Source organism: Gobius niger (assembly GCF_951799975.1).
Source record: "Gobius niger genome assembly, chromosome: 1".
Lineage (NCBI taxonomy): Eukaryota > Metazoa > Chordata > Actinopteri > Gobiiformes > Gobiidae > Gobius > Gobius niger.
Window position 1 is genome coordinate 72,351,627 of NC_136852.1, and position 21,158 is coordinate 72,372,784.

At 44.4% G+C, this 21,158-nt stretch overlaps 1 protein-coding gene across 2 annotated transcripts in view; it reads left to right on the forward strand.

Moving 5' to 3' along the window:
* Window positions 1-21,158, forward strand: part of pcsk5b (proprotein convertase subtilisin/kexin type 5b) — a 104,940-nt gene that overhangs the window by 42,297 nt on the left and 41,485 nt on the right. For both annotated transcript variants that reach the window (XM_079552085.1, XM_079552086.1), the window contains exons 4-8: window positions 3,590-3,733; window positions 7,761-7,837; window positions 12,998-13,086; window positions 14,779-14,951; window positions 16,724-16,936. In XM_079552085.1, coding sequence (XP_079408211.1) covers window positions 3,590-3,733; window positions 7,761-7,837; window positions 12,998-13,086; window positions 14,779-14,951; window positions 16,724-16,936 — 696 coding nt within the window. The remainder of the gene's footprint in view (window positions 1-3,589; window positions 3,734-7,760; window positions 7,838-12,997; window positions 13,087-14,778; window positions 14,952-16,723; window positions 16,937-21,158) is intronic.

Here is a 21,158-nt window from a genome sequence, read left to right on the forward strand (position 1 = left end):
TCAGTGTCCTCTGTACCTCAGTGTCCTCTGCTGTACCTCAGTGTCCTCTGTTGTACCTCAGTGTCCTCTGTACCTCAGTGTCCTCTGTACCTCAGTGTCCTCTGCTGTACCTCAGTGTCCTCTGTTGTACCTCAGTGTCCTCTGTACCTCAGTGTCCTCTGTACCTCAGTGTCCTCTGTTGTACCTCAGTGTCCTCTGTTGTACCTCAGTGTCCTCTGTACCTCAGTGTCCTCTGTACTTCAGTGTCCTCTGCTGTACCTCAGTGTCCGCTGTACCTCAGTGTCCGCTGTACCTCAGTGTCCGCTGTACCTCAGTGTCCGCTGTACCTCAGTGTCCGCTGTACCTCAGTGTCCTCTGTACCTCAGTGTCCACTGTACCTCAGTGTCCTCTGTACCTCAGTGTCCTCTGTACCTCAGTGTCCTCTGTACCTCAGTGTCCTCTGTACCTCAGTGTCCTCTGTACTTCAGTGTCCTCTGTACCTCAGTGTCCTCTGTACTTCAGTGTCCTCTGTACTTCAGTGTCTGCTGTACTTCAGTGTCCTCTGTACTTCAGTGTCTGCTGTACTTCAGTGTCCTCTGTACTTCAGTGTCTGCTGTACTTCAGTGTCCTCTGTACCTCAGTGTCCTCTGTACTTCAGTGTCCTCTGCTGTACCTCAGTGTCCTCTGTACCTCAGTGTCCTCTGTACTTCAGTGTCCTCTGCTGTACTTCAGTGTCCTCTGCTGTACTTCAGTGTCCTCTGCTGTACCTCAGTGTCCTCTGTACTTCAGTGTCCTCTGCTGTACTTCAGTGTCCTCTGCTGTACTTCAGTGTCCTCTGTACCTCAGTGTCCTCTGTACCTCAGTGTCCTCTGTACCTCAGTGTCCTCTGTACCTCAGTGTCCTCTGTACCTCAGTGTCCTCTGCTGTACTTCAGTGTCCTCTGTACCTCAGTGTCCTCTGTACCTCAGTGTCCTCTGTACCTCAGTGTCCGCTGTACCTCAGTGTCCTCTGTACCTCAGTGTCCTCTGTACCTCAGTGTCCTCTGTACCTCAGTGTTCTCCGCTCTCATTAATGGATAACTCGCTGTCGATAAGTGCGAACACTTTGAACTCTGAGTTCTTTTACTGCCTCAGTTTACTTTTGCTACAGTGACTCTAAGACAAACACGGTGAGGTTTTTGACCCTCTGTCGACAGTAATATATTTGTATCGATATATTCATATATTCATATATTCATATACACCTGAAAATAAAGCAGGTGTTTTTTTTTTAAAGTCAAAGTCGCATCAACTCACCAGTGTCTAAAGACTTCACTGAGTCAAGTCATGAATATAAAGTCGAAGTCCAGCCTTTTAAGAAGAATGTTCTTATTCAATGCATTATATATTTTTAAACCATAGACTGTAAATATAATGGACGTCTCCTCCTCACTCCTCCCCGTTTACCATAATGACCACGCTCGTGGGGAATTCATGGCGGATTTACAGACTCCTGACGAAGCATGTTCCTAAAAAGGGCATAAGGGGCGGGATCTTCACTGTAGACTCCGCCCTTACGTGACGTGTAGCTCGTGCTGCTCCAATGCTAACAGTTCGACCCTCATTAAGTACGAGATTTCTAACGTTCTTCTCACGAAAACCAGCCTGGTTTCTTTAATTGTGACTAACCCAGCGTTCTCTCAGGAGGAAGATCCAGCCTAGTCTAGTGTCTAAAAAATTGAAACCAGACGTTAAAGTTGTTTTTAAGGTGTCTAAACTCCAATGCTTTTCAATGGGGGCCTAGTGGCGATATGAAGGTACTACAGCAATGGCAGCCCCCAGTGTCGTGGTCATAAAGCAGAGCAGCCAGCGGCCATTGCTTTAAACCTGTAATTGTTAGTGATGGATATGACATATCACTCTTTGTTTAGATCACGATGACACTAAGTAACTTGTTTACCTTTAATAAACCCTTCCCGTCGTCCCTCTGGGCGTAATACAAGTGTTTATGGGATGATTTGGGGGGTCTTTCATCTCCCCCTGGTGTCTCTGGCCAGAAAACCACACTTGTAACCGGGTTGGAGGCGCAATACACACTAATGGAATCACGAAGAAGAAGCTAACAGGCTACCGGGCAAAGCTAACTGTGGGCTAGCGCCACTTAAACAGTATTTACAGCCAAGTTTGAGTGAAAAAGATGATCTCCATTGTGTGATTAGATGAACAATATCCCTCTGTCCCTTTGTCTTTTCCGTCAGCGCAGTATTTACTCTCACGGACAATTAATGAGTAAAAAAACGCAACATGCTACGACACCTATAGTAGCGCTTATGGCCTCTAGGGGAAGGAGTCACTTAGTACTGCTTTAATGTGTTGCCAATCAAAGTACAATAAATATCTAAAGTGCTATAATATACATGTTTTAAAGTATCAACTAACAGAGCTCATGTGTGATGATGTCATGACACAATTGCGTGGCTAATGCCGCGTTCAGGGGCTCGTCGGAAACTGGGAAAGCGTCTGCACGTGAACGCTCGCTCAACAAGGGGAAAACGACCGGGGAACTCGGGTCAAGACGAGCTTCAACACTTCCACACCAGGCTGCAGAAATCAGCTCATTGGTTCTTTTTAGTTAACCTCTTAACTCCCGCCTGAACTGAAAGGATCTTTTTCCTCACGTCATCAGATTTTTTTTCCATCATTTTTTTGTTGGGTATTCAACTCATTTTTGTAACTTTATTTGTCATTATTTTGTCATTTTTTGTCAATTTTTTGTAATTTTTTTGTAATTTTTTGGTCATATTTTGTCACATTTTTGACACATTTTTGCCACTTTTTCATCCATTTTTCGTCCCTTTTTTGTTCATGTTCTCTCACTTTTTTGTCACATTTTTGTCATTTTTTCGTCCATTTTTTGTCAATTTCTTGTGACATTTTTGCCACTTTTCCATCCATTTTTCTTTCACTTTTTTGTCAATGTTTTCTCCCTTAGCACATTTTCTCCAGTTTGGCTTTACCCCAGTCCAAAAGCTTCTGGAAAAAAGCTGTGAAAATAGCAACAAAACTGAGACGAAAACAATGATGGAAATGTGACAAAAAAGTGAGAAGACACTGACAAGAAAGTAACGAAAAATTGATGAAAAAATTAGAAAAATGCGACAAAAAATGACAAAAAAATTGACAAAAATGTGACAAAAAATGACAAAAAATTTATTTAAAAAAATGACAAAAAATGACAAAAATGTGACAAAAAATGAGAAAAAAAAATGTGACAAAAATGTGATAAAAAAATGATGAAAAAATGACAAAAATGTGACAAAAAATGACAAAAAAATTGACACAAATGTTACAAAAATGAGTTGAATACCCAACAAAAAAATGATGAAAAAAAAAAATCTGACGTGAGGAAAAAGATCCTCTCGGTTCAGGCGGGAGTTAAGAGGTTAAGAAGCCGATCTTTAGTAAGTTTGGCTGCTTCAAATTTTTGGTCATAATTATTTTTAAATGGCTAATTCTAAAGTGTAAAGTAACGGTCAATTCATAATGTGGTGAAGAGACCCAGATGTTTGTAGGATGTGAATCAACGACTACAGTTTGTGATCGTCCATAACGCGGCTCTGCTTGTTTTGCAGCACTGTAACGACGACGTCCACAACTGCCAGTCCGACATGAACATCATGGGGGCGTGGAAGAGGGGCTACACGGGCCGAAACGTGGTGGTGACCATCCTGGACGACGGCATAGAGAGAAACCACCCGGATCTCTCTCAGAACTACGTGAGTGTGTATGTATGCCCCGCAGGGCAGCTCGGACGGTACAGAGCATGTGAGGGCACGTTCACAGCCCCTCCACCGCGGCTTTACCCAAATCTAACAGAGCAACAGGGTGACGCAGGAAGGCTAAGACCCGCAGAAGTGATCGGAAGTTGCGTTTTTGTATCTTTATTTGTGGCTTTTTGACACTTTTCTTAACCCCTTAACTCCCACCTGAACCAAGCACTTTTTCTCCAGCTTTACCCCAATCTAAAAGCTTCTGGAAAAAAGGTGTGAAAATAGCAACAAAAGTGAGACGAAAACAAGGATGAAAATGTGAAAAAAGTGAGAAAAAAGTGACGAAAAAGTGACAAAAAATTGACAAAAATTTGACAAATAAGTGAGAAAAATGTGATGAAAAAATGCGAATAATTTGACGTAAATGAGATGACTGCCCAACAAAAAAAGTGAAATCTGATGATGTGAGGAAAAAGATCAATTTAGTTTTGTAGGTCTCAGCTTTCAAATGAGGCGTTACACTGGCCTACAGGATTTGGGTAAAGCTGAACTGGAGAAAATGCTCTCGGTTCAGGCGGGAGTTAAGATGTTAAAGAAGCTTTTATATTTGGGTAAAGCCGACCTGCAGCTGATGTGCTTAGTTCAGGTGGGGGTTAAGAGGTTAAAGAAGCTTTTATATTTGGGTAAAGCCGACCTGCTGCTGACGTGCTTGGTTCAGGTGGGGGTTAAGAGGTTAATGGCCTCGTCTCACTCCTCTCTGCAGACACCGTTACTGCACTAGTTCTGCTCATTGTGTTTGTGTCAGGACTCCTGCTGTGGGGATTCACAGCCAAAAACAAAACTCCGATTTAGTCACGATTTTCCTCATTTTGCTCAACTGATGCACTGATGCCACTTTTTCTAAAACCAAGTACTTTGATTCAAGTTGTGTCCTGACACAAATGTGCAGCTGCCTTAAAGGAATAGGCCACCGTTTTTACATACTGAGATATGCTCTTACCTCACTTTAGCCGAGTTAACATATCCCCGTCTGGTCTTTGTCCGTGCGCTCTGTCACGCAAACGGAGCACATACGCAGCCTCTCCCACATGTCACAAAGCTCCAAAAAAGCTCACGATAGAAGCTACCAAGCTCTTCCACGTGTTCCCTATTTAAATAAAGTTACGTGAAGTGTTTTCATGCAAAGTATTTTTACACAGAAATGTAGCATGTCGATTTTATAAGCAAATAAAAAGGGGGACTATATTTTGAGGCGTAATGATACGAGGAGTAAAATGTCCGCGCAGTAACTCCTAAAGACTTCCCCCGCTCACTTCCGTCAATAACCTTTAGGAGTTACTGCGCGGACGTTTTACTCCTCGTATCATTACGCCTCACAATATAGTCCCCCTTTTTATCTGCTTATAAAATCGACACGCTACATTTCTGTGTAAATATACTTCGCATGAAAACACTTCACGTAACTTTATTTAAATAGGGAACACGTGGAAGAGCTTGGTAGCTTCTATCGTGAGCTTTTTTGGAGCTATGTGACATGTGGGAGAGGCTGCGTATGTGCTCCGTTTGCCTGGCAGAGCGCACGGACAAAGACCAGACGGGGATATATTAACTCGGCTAAAGTGAGGTAAGAGCATATCTCGGTATGTAAAAACGGTGGCCTATTCCTTTAAGGCCTCTTCATACTGCACAAGACGCAAGAACGAGAACAAAGTTGGTCTGGCATTTCATCCTCCACAAGACGTGCTGTTGCCGAACTGCCACGCCCCCTTTTTTCAGCAGCCAAAACAAACAAGGAATGACCGAAATAAAACAAGCTATTTGAGTTCAAACTATTATAAAATGTATCAGTCACGATATTGCAAACATGTTGAAGAGTGACTTCATGTTTAGCCACGTCTCCCGCTGGTTTATTATGTTAGAAAACGTTAGCGTTGAAAGCTCACCTCCGTGTCTCTCGGTAAAACCTGTTGTTTGACGTCTGTGCAGCTCAGTGCGGGTTTGTCCATCCAAGAACCTTCACTGAACATGTTGGTGACGTTTCCCGGTGTTTGATGAAGGGTCTAACATTGTAAACATTGGATTCTCGCTTCCTGCTTCTGCCAAAAATAACCCCGCCCACTAAAAATCCAGCCAATCACAGCCAGAGTTCAAAATGACGTCCTTTTGTTCTCGCGTCTTGTGGAGCATGAATTGGCTTGTTGCACGGTGTGGCTATGCTAGCTCCTCTGACCTGAAGTTGTGAGCGCCAGTACTTCCTGTCTGTTTTCTTTTCCTGGAATAATAATCATATTGTCTAAAGATTACGTTGTGGGCGATGAGTTCCCGGTCGATGATCATTTACTGTGTGTTCAAATCATGATGTAACGAGTTCAGAGGAGACGCCTGTGATCAGAAAGGATTGATAGTTTGTTTTGAAGCTAAAGGCTAACATGCTATCAAAAAATATACATAAAAAGGCATTATTTCAAATTGTGTAATGCATATTTTCTCCAGTTTGGCTTCACCCCAATCCAAAAGCTTCTGGGAAAAAGCTGTGAAAATAGCAACAAAACTGAGACGAAAGCAATGATGGAAATGGGACAAAAAAGTGAGAAAACATTGGCAAAAAGTGACGAAAAATTGATGAAAAAGAGAAGAAAGAAAAAAATGACAAAAATTGTATTAAAAAAATGACGAAAAAATGACCAAAATGCGATAAAACATTGACGAAAAAAAGGACAAAAATGTGATACAAATTTGACCCAAAAAAATGGACAGAAAAGGACAAAATTTTGACCAAAAAAAATGGCAAAAATGTGACTAAAAAAAGACAAAAATTTGATAATTTTTTTTTAACGAAAAAATAAAAACAAATGTGACAAGAAAATAACAAAAAAGTTACAAAAATGAGTTGAATACCCAACAAAAAAAATGATGGAAAAAAAAAAGTGATGACGTGAGGAAAAAGATCCTCTCAGTTCAGGCGGGAGTTAAGAGGTTAAATTAGCCTTTAGCTTCAAGACAAACTCACTGATCCTTATAAACATAAACGTCTCGTCTATGGAAATATTTCTATCAGGAACTCACTGGTCTGAGCTAATCTTAATGGAAATGAATACAAACAGGAAGTGCTAGCGCCCACAGCTTCATCTCAGAGGAACTAGCGTAGCCACATTGTGCAACAAGCCAATAGGCCTTTAACCTCCAGACTCTGCTCACGGACCCGATTCTTAAGTTGAACCTCTTACCCTCCCTTTAAAGGAACAGGCCACCGTCCTTCCAGACTGAGATATGTTCTTACCTGAGCTCAAGACGGGTTGATGAGTACCTGTCTGGTTGTTTTGCGTGACTGAGCGCACGCACAAAGACCAAAGATGTTGTTAGCAGGTAGGGAGGCTAAATGCTAACAATATTTAGCCTCCCGTCCTCTCCTCTGTGGGGCCAACCGGGGGTGAAGGAGGAGGAGAGGCTACAGGACTGACTGAGCGCACGCACAAAAACCAGGTACTCATCAACTCGTCTAAGCTCAGGTAAGAACATATGTCAGTGTGGCAAAACGGTGGCCTGTAACTTTAAGAATCAGGTACCTGCAGGAGGACGATCTCACAGACGTCCAGAGGGAGGAGCTCAGACAGTCACTCCCACAGACACTCCCACAGTCACTCCCACAGTCACTCCCACAGTCTCTCCCACAGCCTCTCCCACAGCCTCTCCCACAGCCTCTCCCACAGCCTCTCCCACAGCCTCTCCCACAGCCTCTCCCACAGCCTCTCCCACAGCCTCTCCCACAGCCTCTCCCACAGCCTCTCCCACAGCCTCTCACACAGTCACTCCCACAGTCACTCCCACAGCTTCTCCCACAGTCACTCTCACAGCCTCTCCCACAGCCTCTCCCACAGCCTCTCCCGCAGCCTCTCCCGCAGCCTCTCCCACAGCCTCTCCCACAGCCTCTCTCACAGTCACTCCCACAGCCCCTCCCACAGCCTCTCCCACAGTTTTCTGCTCTAACACTCGTTTCCTGCCTCGACTCACAGGTCTGTGCTGTTTCTTTCAGGACGCTCAGGCCAGCTTCGACGTGAACGGTAACGACGTGGACCCCATGCCCCGATACGACGCAACAAACGAGAACAAGTAAGCGGAGTCCTCTCGTGTTGACATGTGGCGGTTGGAAATACTACAGCGTGTGCGGGGACTGGAGAGGGCCGGGTTCTTATCTGCGCTCTGCGTCTTGTGCCAGTTTGGCTCAGCGAGGGCTTTTTTTTTTTTTTTTTGGTTTGTTGTGTGTGTTTGGCAGCCGCGTGTTGGCAGTCGCTCAGTCCCTGCTGGTGGAGCGTTGTCTTAAAGAGACACAACCCCACAGATGCTGCGAAATCTGACCGTTTAAAGCGTTCACTCGGACCGAAGTTTGGACTCCGGACGACTCCAGTTTGAGTCCAGACCATTTTCTGCTCCTTTAGAAACAGAGGGACGCAGTGTTACTCTCTGGAGACGTGCTGGTTCATCATTATGATAATCAGAATTCAGAAATGGGATACCGTAAATGCTCTAATATAGGCCGGGGCTTTTATTTACTCAAGGGCATCTAGGACCAGGCCTTTATTGGAACCAGGCCACAATTAGAGACAGGCCATTATTTCTATTTGAGCAAAACGGACGACCAGGAAAATGAAGAAAAACGAGATTTGTGTCCATTTGCACCTAAAATATTAGGTTCATTTATTAATTAACATTTCAGACCCTCTCTCAGCGGCTGGAACATTGACGCCTTTTATTTTGTCGGGACAACAGGAAGTGTTTCGTTGCTGTTAGCGGAGCATTGACATCAGTGTCACTGCAGGTTTCTGTTTCGTTTTTACCGCGGACCGGATTATTTGTTGTTATCTGGTGTAAAAGGCGAGTTTAGACGGAGCGTTTGTGTTTGTGATCGACCATGAGACTGACCCGAGAGAAGACGAGACGCTCGCGCTGATGGGAGGAGTTATTTTGAGGCGTGGGACTGACCTGCACACGGAGCAGCTGGACGTGCTTTGAAGACGCGATGGAGACTTTATAAAAACCCTGGAGGGTCACACAACTCTCCCCCTGTTTCCAAATATCGTCACAGGAGGTTTGAAAAGTGGCTAAATCTGTGTCAAAGTTACGCTCGGATCAGCTCCTCCAGCGTCCCCCTCGGCCCGGGTTCCCGTTTGTTACTTCCTGCACGTGAGTTTTCATTTACACCAGTATGAGACAAATTCCTAACATGGGGAATATTTCTACCGCTATAGTTTCTAATAAAAGCCCCGGCCTGTTTTAGAGACCCATTTTCAGTAAGTCAGGGATCATTTATTCACTTATTTAAAAGAAAAGCGAACGAAGTAACGCTGGGTTTAATTAATCGATGAATCGGTTTGAATTGATTTTCCTTTTCAATGCCCTGATGTTGATTTAAAAAACCCTTTTGACGCATGAACCATGTTTATTTCAAACAACAATAACTGAGGAACTACATGAGGCTGAAACTGACTTGTTTGTGTCTTTTCGCTCGTCCCTCTGACCCTCCGGGAGCAAAGTTACACTGTGGCAAAAGCGAGTGAGAAATGTCTCCCCTGGTTATAAAACGTTTGTCCTGCATTTCTTCCAAACAAAGATTAAGTGTTTTAATTCCAAAAATCTCGCCATGGACAGTTCGTCTTATTTCTATGGTGGCAGCCATGTTGTTTACTGTCAAAGGCCTGATTGGCTGAGCCAGTGCGTCATAACCACGGCAACAAAGGGAGGATCAATTCTTAAATAAATATAAATATTCATATTCTTACAAATGTACAAAGGTTGATTTAGTTTCTATTGTTTGCAGCATTAGTTATTCTGAGAATGTTTTCCACATCCGAGTAAAGTTTGTTCTGTGTGATCGAATCGCCCCAGCCCTCGTACAAATGAACAGAAATGCAAATGATGAATAATATGTAGAACTCGTATGTTAAAAAAGGTTAAAATGGCGTGTTTCTAAAACTTCATGAGGTGCCCAGAAGTTCCCCTTCCCAGTGATGGAGGGTGGTCACACCGAGAGGAGGCTGACTCTGACTGAGTGTTTACCTCACACACTTCCATCTCTTTATCTGAGAATCAGGGAGCGACGATATGAGATGTTTGAGTATGTAGGAGTCAGTCCTCCTTTCAAAGATCTTGTCTGCTGTGGTCCTTCCACCATTAAAGGGTCACAAAGTGCGAGAGCATCACCAAACATCTGTCTGTGGGTCACATGAGTTTGAATTGGTCGGGGCCTCCCCTATTTAACTATAACGGTGTCACAATAACACAATGTTGAGTTCGGGTTTGAGCAGATAAAGGCTTCTGCCAGACAAACACGTCAGATTAAGAGAACAGCTGCTACTATATCTGAAGCTGCTGGTGCCTCTGGAGTCTCCTGAACATCAGGGTGTAGGACCCTCCAGAGGCTGCAGTTGTGCATAAACCTTCTATCCGGCCTCCCCTAAACTGTTCATTGAAGCTGATGAACAGAAATACACGAGGACTCATTTTCAAACAGTCTTGTTCACTGATGAGGCCGTGTGACCCTGGATGGTCAGATGGATGGAGTAGTGAATGGTTGGTGAATGGCCACCATGTCCCAACAAGGCTATGACCTCAGTAAGGAGGGGGCGGGGTCATGTTTTGGGCCAGAATCATGGGGAGAGAGCTGCAGTCCCTTTAGGATCCCTGAAGGTGTGAAAATGACCTCTTTCTGACTGACCACGTTCTTCTATGCTACAAAAAGAAGAGCCGTGTTTTCCTGAACAACATCATCTTCATCATGACAACGCACCATGTCCTGCTGTAAAGAATACCTCTGCATCACTGGCTGCTATGGGCATAAAAGGAGAGAAACTCATGATGTGGACCCCCTCCTCCCCTGACTTCAACCCTATTGAGAACCTTTGGAGCCTCAAGCAAAACTTCTGTGAGGGTGGGAGGCAGTTTTCATCCAAACAGCAGCTCTGGGAGGTTATTCTAACATCCTGCAAAGAAATCCAAGCAGAAACTGTCCAAAAACTCACAAGTTTAATGGATTTAAGAATTTTGAAGCTGCTCAAATAAGGCTCCTATGTTAAAATACAACATTTTTGTTCCTTTTTTTTTACGCTTTTCTCAAGAAGCCTTTAGATCTGGAGAGACTCTGTTCATGCGGGGGTTAAGAGGTGAGACACAAATGCAAATGAGAGCTGGAGCCCCATAAACACGGCCGACATGAGGGCTGTTGTGAGAGTCGGAGCGGGGGGGCATTCCAGCGCCAGGTCAGGCCTCAGCGTGAACTAACACCAGAGCGTGAGCCAAACCTCCTCCTCCTCCACAACCTGACCACAGTCCAGCACGACCACGCACATGTCCAGCCGAGGCCACCTGCACGTCCCCGGAGAGCGGCGCCGGGTAGTGATCAGGAGAAACAAATCTTCATGTGAAGGTTTGAGATTGATCTGGCAAAGGGACTTACAATCGGTAATTGATGAAGAGGTGTGGGGGAATATTATTTCAAATTGGGCAACTAGGGACGCAAGGAGTAAATTTATTCATTACAAAACTGTACATCGATATTATTTTACACCATCAAAGTTATTGAAAATGGGCTTGTTACAAAGGGAGACTTGTTGGAAATGTGGAACAGACACCGGTACGACCTTCACTGTTTCCGGGAATGTTCCTCGGTCTTTCCGTTTTGGACTGAAGTGATAAAGAATTCCCAGCAGTACCTCAGTTGTGCCTGCTGGGAGACAAGTCGCTCATGCCTCCTGTATTTACGAAAGAAATGTCTGGCTTTGTGGTGGCTGCATTTGTAGCTGCCGGGACAATCCTGCGGATATAGAAGAGCCCTCATAGACCCAACATCGAGGAGTGGGTTAAATTGATGACTGAGACTGAGGTTCACAATGTCCAGGATAAAGCTAACAAAACATGGATATGTTTTATAGGGATGCACCGATACCACTTTTTCTAAAACCGATACGAGTACAAGTACTTTGATTTAAGTATTCGCCGATACCGAATACCGATACGAGTACAAGGCATTTTCTTCAACATTCTTACTTTTTTCACAGCAGATTGGTTTGTAATTAGTTTATTTGCTCATGTACATTTCCTTAAGTAAAGTCGGCGACACATTTAAGAGCAGTTATATTAGAATTGTGCTGATGCCATTTATTTATTTATTTTATTTTCATTCAATATAATTTTTTAATTTTTATTGCTCTGTCCATCATAGACAGAAAAGTCCATGTCCTAAAGCTCCCAATGCCTGAGCTTTATTCATTTATATATTTTATTTAACAATAGTATCGAGATGTTTTTTAAATGGTCTCTTTTCGTCTTTACTTCAGCTCCTGTAGATTTTCTCGTGTGTTTGTAGTAACTTAGCGAGAAGCTACAGCGTTTTCATTGTTCTGCTGCAGCTCATTTTGGCTCAATATAAACATGCTGTATGTCTTTAATTTGGATTTTCTGAGGACTTTTTAGTCGCTGGGTTAGTTTTTCAGATGAATAAACCCCTGGGCTTAAAACGGCGTCAGAATGGCCAAAACTGTTAGCCGCGAGTTAGCAACGTTAGCCTGTATGTTGTAAACACTGCAGACGCTGCAGCGCTAACAACATTAAGCTCTGGTTAAATCCAGCTCAGACTCTGGTTTAGAGAGCGCAGTCTGTAATAAAGTCAGCTCTATGTGGATTATTGTATTTCCACTAAAGAATTCTCCAGTTTGTTGCTTCTTCTCTCCTCAGCTGAGAGCTGCGCCTCGTAGCTGCGCCTCGTAGCTGCGCCTCGTCGGTTTATGGTATCGGGACCTCATGAATGAGGACGAGTATGGGTACAAGCATGTGGTATCGGCCCGATACCCGATACTGGTATCCGTATCGGTGCATCCCTAATGTTTTAGGTCATTCATCACGAAACAAGACTCTACTGTCATTAAAATACCTTAATTGTGCCATTGTCCTTTTTAAAAAAAAATATATATATTTTTTATTATTATGTTCAAGTGGTTTGGTGTGTGTTTTGTTTTTCTTTTTGTTTTTTCTGATGTTATCTTTTTATTTATATATATTTCTGCTATCTGTGTTTGCTTATGTTTTTGTGCATTTGAAAAAGGAAAAATCAATAAAAACTTAAATGACAAAAAAAGGAGAAACAAATCTTTCATTCACACGAGTTTCCTCCTCAAATCAGGCCTGAGCACACGTGGACTTCACACCTCGAGGTTCATGTCGTGTACGCGGGAGTTCCTGAGCGTCTCCGTTGTTTTCACGTTCCCTCTGTTTCCTCAGACACGGGACACGATGTGCGGGTGAAGTCGCCGCCGCTGCAAACAACTCCCATTGCATCGTCGGGATCGCCTACAACGCCAGGATCGGAGGTGAGTCAGACTTCGTTCTCCAGGAGCCCCGGGAGGATGTGTTTACAGGAACACGCCTGGAACTTCTCTCCACGATACACAAACGACATTAGATCCAGTCCTGTGGAATGAACTCCAGGCAACTCCAGTTCACTTTCCACACGAGACCAGATCATCGTGTGAGCAAAGGCCGCGTCTCAATGAAATACGCATCCTTAAAGGGATAGTTCGCTGTTTTTACATACTGAGATATGTTCTTACCTGAGCTTAGACGAGTTGATGTGTACCTGTCTGGTTATTGTGCGTGCGCTCAGTCACGCAAAAAGAGCAAAGATGTTTTTAGCATTGGCCTCTCCCAGTGTATTCCTATGGCTCCAAACGGGGTGAAGTTAGAAAAGCTCTTCCACGGGCACAAAGACCAGACAGGTACGGATCAACTCGTCTAAGCTCAGGTGAGAACAGATCTCAGTGTGGAAGAACGGTGACCTGTTCCTTTAACACACTGAGTGCCAACAATCCAGACCATTTTCATGACAGTTGTAGCACCACAGTGTATTCTGTGTTATAGATATGGACACATGACTATGGCTCGTTTGAAAGGTGAGACTCTTAGCTCTCTGTAGGTGAAAACAGTTTAATTCTATGGTTCTATTGGTTCCTGAGAAATCTAAGCTAAACAGAGGCTAGTTTTGATTAAAATCACTGATTATTTTCTAGACACAGAGATAACGGGGGATTTATGCAAAACTCCTCTCTCCTATGCCTAAATATATATAAAAAGAGTTTTTCTGTTTTGGCACTCAATGTGTGAAGTAGCTTAAAACCAGTGTCACTCTAAACCAGTGGTCCCCAACCACCGGGGACCGGGCCGTGGCGTATTTGCCTTTATCCTTTGGACTCGAGTTCATCTGGTTTTATTTCAGACAGAAAAAGGAAAAAAGTTGGGGACCCCTGCTCTAAAAGCTCTTCTGCTGTTTATATCCTGCTGCTCTTCCACACTCACACCAGCTTCTGCTGCTGTTTTGTTTGTGCCTTTTATAACGGCTTCAGACTGAGAAACTGAAGCCACATTAACTCTACATTATGTTGAGAAAGTTCAGAGTGTCCAGCAGGTGAATCCTGTACTTTGTGCCTTTATGTGACGTAACCAGGGTCATTTTGAAGCAGGTGAAACGATGTTGCTCAACAGCGGTGATCAGGACGTAGAACTTCATGCTCTCATTCTTAGACATTGATCTTTTTTATTATCACTGAAACTACAGCCCACACAGTCTGTTCTCCACAGGGACAGTGTAGAAAGACTGTAAAGGTTTTATGCTTCTACTCAGGACCGCACCGTTATCGAATCGAAAATGGGGTTTTAGCTAAAGTTTGAGGTTTTGTTTTTTTCCTGCCTTGAGCCTCGGCTGGTTGAGTGATCGACATTTGATCCAATCAGAACGATGGAGTCTGGTTTTCTTTGGCTGCTGCAGATCAAAAGTCTGCAGGAGAATCATGAAAACAACTCCACGTGTGGATTTACGAAGCTGAACCGGGAGAAAGAGTGAGAGAGTGACACGTTTATTAGAGAAGATTGAAACAAAGGATGCTCAAGTGCATGAAAACGAAACACACATTAAAACCACAAATCGACTCTCTTTATCCGTCATCATATCCTCGTGCAGCCCTGACAGCACGGCGTTGTCCTCATACTGCTTTACTCTCTGTGTGCAGGTGTGCGGATGCTGGACGGAGATGTGACGGACATGGTGGAGGCCAAGTCCCTCAGCCTGCACCCCCAGCACATCGACATCTACAGCGCCAGCTGGGGCCCCGACGATGACGGCAAGACTGTGGACGGACCCGCCTCCCTGGCCCGGCAGGCCTTCGAGAACGGCATCCGGCTGGTGAGTAAACTCATTTCACCACAACGACACTGATGTCACTGTACTGTTAATACAAAGGACAAAACTCATCCGTCTGGAGACTCAGGTCCTATTTTAAAATGATGCATGTGGTCCTAATTTACATACAAAGAAATAAGGACATTTTAAAGGGATATTTCTGGATGTTTGACATAGGGCCTCATTTCCCAGTTATCCAGAGTGTTGCTGATTTCTGGAGATATTTTTTTTGTAATTCATGCAGTTCTTATATTTGAAGAGTTTCGTGGTGCTAGGCTAATGCTAGGCTAGTGCATGTCTATGGTATCAGCTAGCCTGCATTAAAAACAGTGTGACCCGCTCCACAGAGCACCTGAGGCTAATCACTTATAACACCAGACTAACCATATAAATGTCTGTGTTGCTGCTCAGTTGAAGGACTGGTTTAATTTGGGGTCAAAGCTACTGCATTAAAGCAGACGATAAATCACAAACAATGAACCCATTTATCAGCGATGACACAAATGAATCAACCTTTAACCTCTTAGCCTAATTTTTAGCCGTGTTTTCATAAGGCTGGGCAATTAATCGAATTTTAATCTAATCGAGATTTTAAAGGGGGTATTATGCAAAATGGACTTTTTCAAGCTTTCCATCATGTTATTATGTCACTCCCTCATTAAAAACATGCCTGAAGTGTTGCCTTGGCACATTCAGGTATGTTTGAGTAATCTGTAAAAACTCTGATGGCGGCCATTTTAGGGATAGGTTTGCCTGAGTCCTCCTAGGAACGCCCCCACCTCCTGGAGACGCCTCCGAGCTTTCGTCACCAGCCGAGTAACCAACCACTGCCCCTCAGCAGAACCCCCTCCCCACTGATGCCACAGACAGCGTGTGGAGGGGGCGTGTCCGAAAGGCTCAGAGGTTCTTAAAGAGACAGAGGCCTATTTCAAGACATTCACTACAGCCATTTTGAGAGAGACATTTTATACAAGGCAGTTATTGTAATTTACTGCATTTACAGACCAACAGAAGGTTTGCTCATCATTGTAGTGTGATATAGACTGGTGCTATGTGACTGAACAAAGCATAATAACCCCTCTTTAATAAAGGTCGATCCCGATAATCGTGTGGTGTGTTTTAATCGAGAAGAATTGGCCGGACCTGTCTGGAATATGGACGGTGCAGCTCAGGTCAATCCCAGGGAAACACTCGGCCCAAACAAACAGGAAGCACAGGACGACACATGCGGCACCAAGAGGACCTGGTGATTTTACTGTAAAATCAGCTGCAAACTCAGGCTAGCTCGTCTAAAGGGCAAAACAGGAACACGTGAGGAGCCTCAGACCAGGACTCGCACGAGGATGAAGAGTTTACCTTTAAGAGGAAAACTATCGACGCTGTTTGGACCATGTGGGTTTGTTTTGAGGAGCAGCCGTGCATTAGCTGGATTCTAACTGTGAAATGTTAGTTTGATCGTCTTCTTTACTAATAAATGCGCAGTTTACTCATTTCTTTGTGTACATATTATTAATATTATTTTTCCATGATCGCCCAGCCATACATTTTCATCACAAATGTGGCAAAAACATCACAAAAAGCAAAGACTACTGACTAATATTTGACAAGAACAAGGATGATGGGTGTTGTAGGCCTTGCCCCTGACCTACAGGCTGTGAGCTTTTAGATTCGGGTGAAGCTGAACTGGAGACGCGTGTTCCGGCGGGGGGTCAGAGGTCAAAGCAGCTCCGGTGATGGTGTTATAATCTCGCTGTCGTCCTGTTGTTTCCTGACAGGGGAGGAAAGGCCGAGGCTCCATCTTTGTGTGGGCGTCTGGGAACGGCGGGCGCAGCCGAGACCACTGCTCCTGCGACGGCTACACCAACTCCATCTACACCATCTCCATCTCCAGCACGGCCGAGAGCGGACGCAAGCCCTGGTACATGGAGGAGTGCTCGTCCACGCTGACCACCACCTACAGCAGCGGAGAGAACTACGACCGCAAGATCGTAAGGCAACACGCCCAGCCCTCACGCAGGCCGAGACCCGGTGTAAAGATTTTAAACTACCCCCCATTTCAGGCTACCCCCCGGTAATTTGAAATCAGTTTCAAGTTACCCCCGGGGGTAAGATGAACGCGATTTCAAGCTACCCCCCCTGATTTCAGATTACCCCCCTCTCAACCGCTTTCTTCATCCATGAAATACCTTACAGGAACCGCAGTTGGAGCCGTAACCTTAAGGATAGTGGAGTTTACAAACTAAAGCTAACCTTACCTTAGCCCTAACCTTAAGGATAGTGGAGTTTACGAACTAAAGCTAACCTTACCTTAGCCCTAACCTTAAGGATAGTGGAGTTTACGAACTAAAGCTAACCTTACCTTAGCCCTAACCTTAAGGATAGTGGAGTTTACGAACTAAAGCTAACCTTACCTTAGCCCTAAACTTAAGGATAGTGGAGTTTACGAACTAAAGCTAACCTTACCTTAGCCCTAAACTTAAAGGGGGGGTATTATGCAAAATCGACTTTTTCAAGCTTTACATCATGTTATTAAGTCATTCCCTCATTAAAAACATGCCTGAAGTGTTGCCTTAGCACATTCACGTATTTTCGAGTAATCTGTAAAAACTCCGATGGCGGCCATTTTAGGGATAAAACGCCTGATTCCTTCAGGAAACGCCCTCGACCTCCAGGATACGCCTCCAACCTTTCGTCACCAGCCGAGTAACCAACCACTGCTCCTCAGCAGAACCCCCTCCCCGCAGTGTCTAGCCCTAAGATGTAAACAGAGTCATCATGGAGGATTAGCTTCATGTGTTGTGAACCGGAGCCACAGCAGACTTTTACAAAGACACACATCAGTGTTTCTGTTACCTAAACACCCAGGATTAAAACCGGTGACAAGAACGCTTATTTCAGTGTCTGGTTCTGCGCTGGGCCTTGATGATGCACAGAGCCTCCGGAGAAAGCTAATGCTAAGCTAAACCTCGAGTCATCACGTGAAAACGAGAAATATGCACAAATAAAGTCAATAAAACCACCACACACATAAAGAACCGTTTAACAATGATCACACACGGAGCCAGGCTTGTTGATTTGGAAGTTTATTGCTCACATTTCATCTACAATGGGTCATAGCCGAGTGGCTTTCTCCCGGAGCTAACAAGCTAGCCGCGACAAGCTAACGGGAAAATTCACTGAATACAAGCAGCATATTATGCATTGAAAACGTCACTAAAACAGGCAACTGCTTGAAGCAGCCTTTATGGTGATCACACACGGAGCCTGGCTTGTTGATTTTGTAGTTTATTGCTCACATTTCATCTACAGTGAGTCGTAGCCGAGTGGTTTTCTCCCGGAGCTAAGGCACTATTAGCCACGACAAGCTAACAACCTTCACCTTCACAACATTCATTGAAAACAGGCAGCATATTATGCACAAACAACGTCAATAAAGCAGGCAACTACTTGAAGCAGCCTTTACGATGATCACACAATGAGCCTGGCTTTACACATTTGTGGTTTATTGCAGACTTTTCATCAACAATGAGCTGTAGTCGATTATAACAAGCTAACGGGTAACCTCGAAAAACCACTGTCCACCTGCACAGATAATGTCCGTCTTTGAATCGTATGGGCTCCTGCAGCTCCTGGTGTCGTCCATGGGGGTATAGTTAGAGATCCATAGGGCATGGCAGATGCAAAGAGATAGCCTCCAAACAGCAGTTATTTTTCAGGCAAGAGCCCCTTCCAAGCGTCCGGTGTGGAAGGTTTGTCTCCAAATAATATCCTGTGTGGCCATTGTTCACAAAGTGATAAACAGTAGGTCCTTTCCAACAATAAAAATTAAAATGCACCGATCGCAGTTTCAATACAGTTGAGACAACGAGCGCAGTGTTGTGATGCCACAGACAGCGTGTGGAGGGGGCGTGTCTGAAAGGGTCAGAGGTTCTTAAAGAGACAGAGGCCTATTTCAAGTCTTTCGCTACCGCCATTTTGAAAGAGCAATTTTATACAAGGCAGTTATTCTAATTTACTGCATTTACAGACCAACAGAAGGTTTCGTCATCATTGTAGTGTGCCATAGACTGGTGCTATGTGGCTGAAAAAAGCATAATACCCCCTCTTTAAGGATAGTGGAGTTTGCGAACTAAAGCTAACCTTACCTTAGCCCTAACCTTAAGGATAGTGGAGTTTACGAACTAAAGCTAACCTTACCTTAGCTCTAACCTTAAGGATAGTGGAGTTTACGAACTAAAGCTAACCTTACCTTAGCCCTAACCTTAAGGATAGTGGAGTTTACGAACTAAAGCTAACCTTACCTTAGCTCTAACCTTAAGGATAGTGGAGTTTACGAACTAAAGCTAACCTTACCTTAGCCCTAACCTTAAGGATAGTGGAGTTTACGAACTAAAGCTAACCTTACCTTAGCTCTAACCTTAAGGATAGTGGAGTTTACGAACTAAAGCTAACCTTACCTTAGCCCTAAACTTAAGGATAGTGGAGTTTACGAACTAAAGCTAACTTTACCAGATGAAAAGTTACGAGAGTTGTAGCTATTATTAGCAATTAACATCCGGGCATTTTCTATTTAACACAGCCGTGCCAAACAAACAATACATATTGTGGCGGGGGTAATCTGAAATCAGGGGGGGTAACTTGAAATCAGTTTCAGGTTACCCCGGGGGGTAATTTGAAATCGATTTCAAGTTACCCCCCGGTAGTCTGAAATCAATTTCAAAGTACCGGGGGGTAAGGTGAATGGGGGGGTAGTTTGAAATCGCTACACCGGGGTTAAAGCCAGGTCCGATACCTGATACCGAGACTAAATTATGTCTCATACAGAACCATAAAACAGAGTAATAATGTTCATTTATTACTTTTTCTTCTGCGTTTGTATTAATTGTTCGAGGTGAAAGAACATCAGGCAATCCGGGCGTTCTGCTCTCCCAAAATTTCATCCACTGGGAGGCGCTGTGATCAAAACATGACTCCGTTTGTCGTGTAGGGCACTTCCTGTTAGTGCATTCAGACCGAACAGAGACTTTTCTGCTCTGTTTTATTGCCTTAATGGTTTGTGCGGCCCCTGTGAGGCGACTCCTGTGGTGACATCGGGCTTTACAAAACCACTGATTGATCGAGACGTCGGGGCGACTGATTTTAAATGTTCTGAAGCGTAGGAAGGAGCTTTTGACTGACAAATAACTGCTGTTTTGGTTCTAACTAGTCCCTCTTTGTTACTGCCAAGTCCTATGGATCTTTAACTATAGCTCCCCAGTGTTTAAGCTCATATCCAGCCCATACGTCCGAATAAAGGACTATTATTTGTGCCAGTGGACGATGGTGATTCCAGGTTAGCCCCGTTAGCTTGTTACAATCGCCTACAGCTCATTGTTGATGAAAAGTTCACAATAAACCACAAATGCATCAAGCCCGGTTCTGTGTGTGATCATCTCAAAGGCTGCTTTATATAGTTACAGCTTTATTGATGTTATTCGGGCATAATACTTGTTTTCACCGGATATATGTGTGCTAGCTGCTAAGCTAGTTAGCTCCCGGCGAGCGTTTAGCAGCTCGGCTACGGACTTATTGACATGGCTGATGTTCTCACGTTGAAAACACAGACTTGATAAAGTCGTGTTGGGCAGAGAGAGAATCAGAGGCTGTCAGTGCTTTTTACTATAGTCTCCCAGTTACAGCTCACAGACACCGGGGACAGTGGTGAGCCATCCCGCCCGGCCTTCGAGGCTCCGAGCCGGGCAGGAGATCTTACAATGCGTGGCTGAGCGCTGAAGGCAGGAAGGGAGTTGGGGGGGGGGGTACGAGCCCCAAATGTAGGGAGTAGGAACCATAGACTGTGTATATAATGGACGTCTCCTCCTCACTCCTCCCCGTTTACCATAATGACCACGCTCGAGGGGGAATTCATGGTGGATTTACAGACTCCTCCTCCCCAGCTCTGACGAAGCATGTTCCTAACAAGGGCATAAGGGGCGGGATCTTCACCGTAGACTCCGCCTTTGCGTGACGTGTAGCTCGTGCTGCTCCAATGCTAACAGTCCGAGCCTCATTAAGTACGAGATTTCTAACATTCTTCTCACGAAACCTCTTATCTCCCGCCTGAACCGAGCACATTTTCTCCTGCTTTACCCCAGTCCAAAAGCTTCTGGAAAAAAGGTGTGAAAATAGCAACAAAACTGAGACGAAAACAAGGATGAAAATGTGAAAAAA